The sequence below is a fragment of the Protobothrops mucrosquamatus genome, unplaced genomic scaffold (genome assembly GCF_001527695.2).
Source record: "Protobothrops mucrosquamatus isolate PMUCROS unplaced genomic scaffold, P.Mucros_1.0 scaffold8094, whole genome shotgun sequence".
NCBI lineage: Eukaryota > Metazoa > Chordata > Lepidosauria > Squamata > Viperidae > Protobothrops > Protobothrops mucrosquamatus.
This window is the reverse complement of record NW_015393891.1, coordinates 6,356-8,479: the sequence shown is the minus strand read 5'-3', so window position 1 is coordinate 8,479 and position 2,124 is coordinate 6,356. Positions and strand designations below refer to the sequence as shown.

At 56.2% G+C, this 2,124-nt stretch overlaps 1 protein-coding gene across 1 annotated transcript in view; it reads right to left on the bottom strand.

Moving 5' to 3' along the window:
• Nucleotides 1-1,298, bottom strand: part of LOC107300711 (extracellular matrix protein 1-like) — a gene marked incomplete at its 3' end in the record, with an annotated part of 5,493 nt that extends 4,195 nt beyond the window's left edge. Inside the window, exon 1 of the mRNA XM_015830015.1 lies at nucleotides 1,274-1,298. Within this exon, the coding sequence (XP_015685501.1) occupies nucleotides 1,274-1,298 (25 nt within the window). The remainder of the gene's footprint in view (nucleotides 1-1,273) is intronic.
• Between the last annotated feature and the right edge of the window lie 826 nt (nucleotides 1,299-2,124).

The following is a 2,124-nucleotide window of genomic DNA, read 5'->3' as shown; positions in this document are numbered from 1 at the left end:
GGCGGCCAGGCAGCAGAGGGCGAGCCAGAGGGGGGCCATCGTGCGCATCGCTCCGGGCATTCTTGCTGGCTCGGGGTTGGGTTGCTGCCTTCGCCGCCGACTCCGGCCCTTTTATACCCGAGCCTCGGTCGAGTCGCCGCCTCTCCGGAGCGCAGGACCCGCCCCGGCAGCCTCCCCGCCTCCCGCCGGACGGGACGGGCCCGGAGCAGCGTCGTTGGGGGGTGCCGCGCCCCTTCCTCCCTCCCTCCTCCCCTCCTGGGCGCCCCCGAATCCGCTTACAGGGCAAGAAAAGAGAAGAGAAACCCCCCCCCCGCCTTGGTTGCCACATCGCAGCGGGCGATTGCCCAACCCGGGGGGGGTGAGGTAGCAGGATCACGAGTAAAGCCGGCTCCAGCTGATGGATCGAGAGCCCCCCCCCGTCCTTTACCTCGCCCCCTTGCTTCGGGGGGGGGGCTTGGGAGCCCCTCGAAGCCCCTTCCCCTCCCTGCCGCCCCCCGCCCCAAGCCCCGTGGCTCCGATCACGCCCCGCGAGGGCTCGGCCGTTGGAAAGCGCGATCCGGCGCCAGGTTGCCAGCGTGGGCAGTGATCGCCCCCCCGGCAGAAGTGGAGCCAGAGAAGATGGACAAGGTGGCGGTGGGGAGGGGGTCTTTGGCCGCAAGAGCTGCCCCTGGCCCGGGCTCCCTCTGAGGGGGGCAACCCCCAAATTGTCAAGTGTGGAAGAGATCTGTTTCTCCCTCCCACTGCGGCGGCCTCTCGGGATCTATTGGATTACCAAGACCTGTTTTCAACCAGATTAACAGTAGCCTACAGTTTGCTGGGCTGCAGGTGCCCCTTAAACTCTGGAAATAAGCCCCCCCCCTCTCTCCCCCTGGCTAAGGGTGCAGGAAACGGGGTGCAGAATCTAATGGGCTACCTGCTCCAGGCTATGTTTTCTATAATAATAGACCAGTAGAAATCTCTTTACAAGGTAGATGCCGAGTAACAAAATTACTCCTTTTGAGTGCCAGCCCCCCCCCCAGGCATCATTTTGGGGCCTCAGTCGGTGTTTTACTCCTGGGGTGCCCTGGAGCAAAGTCTTACTCTTTCCTTGGCAACATTTTTAGAATTGGCGTGCCAGGCTGAAAAAATTCTAGGGGAAAGAAAAGTGGGGTCATGGGCCTCTCCAGATGTTTTAGTTTTGAAATGCTGTCAGCTGAAACCACAGACACTTGCTCAACCTGGTGGGTTTTGTCCTCCCCCCCCTGAACCCTGACACCCCCCCCAACCGGTGGGCCTTTGCCGGAGAGCATGTGCGACATGTGTGGGCTACCGGAGACCTGTGACCACAAAGTCAGAAGGGCCGGATTCAGCAGATCCAAAGCCACCTCTGGGGAAACTGCCCGCCCCCTCGGGGACCCCAAATGCTGAAGGCTCCTACACCCCCGTTAGAGACAGGGAGGGGCCCCTCTGGCCAGCTCCACCGGCCCCCGAAACCTCACAGCCAACTTTACAGACCAAAATGGTTTCAACAGGGATTAGACTGACAGCAAAACAGGGTGACGTATTTTGGCAACTCGTAGTCACGTATTTTTGTGATTTGTAATAGCTTGACGGGGTTAAAAGCAAACAAACATCCACTGTGACTGTGGGAAAGTATCCAGCTCTTGACTTTCTCTCTGAATTTAAGAGGGTGAAAATTTGGGAAGGGTTGGAGAAGTACCTGGAAGTCACGGTGAGACATAAGTAAGGAAACAGAGAGGTAATTTTACCCGTCCAGTGTTGCAACAGTCCCACTGTATTTAATTAAGAGTCTTAAGACTGGAGTGATGAGCATGGATTTCTCACTGCCCTTAGGATTTGGTTTTATAGAAGACGGAGGCGCAGTTTGGGGGTGAACTTTCACTGAAGACCCCGGCAGGAGACAGACACCCGTCTCTGGGACCTCCAAAAACTAGTCAAAAATCTTGAAAAAAAATAACTCTTGGTGGACAAGTGGCCTGGAGCAAGCAGCAGCCCTCTTTTTCTTCTTTTTTTTTTCTTCTTCTTCTTCTTCTTCTTCTTCTTCTTCTTCTTCTTCTTCTTCTTCTTCTTCTTCTTCTTCTTCTTCTTCTTCTTCTTCTTCTTCTTCTTCTTCTTCTTCTTCTC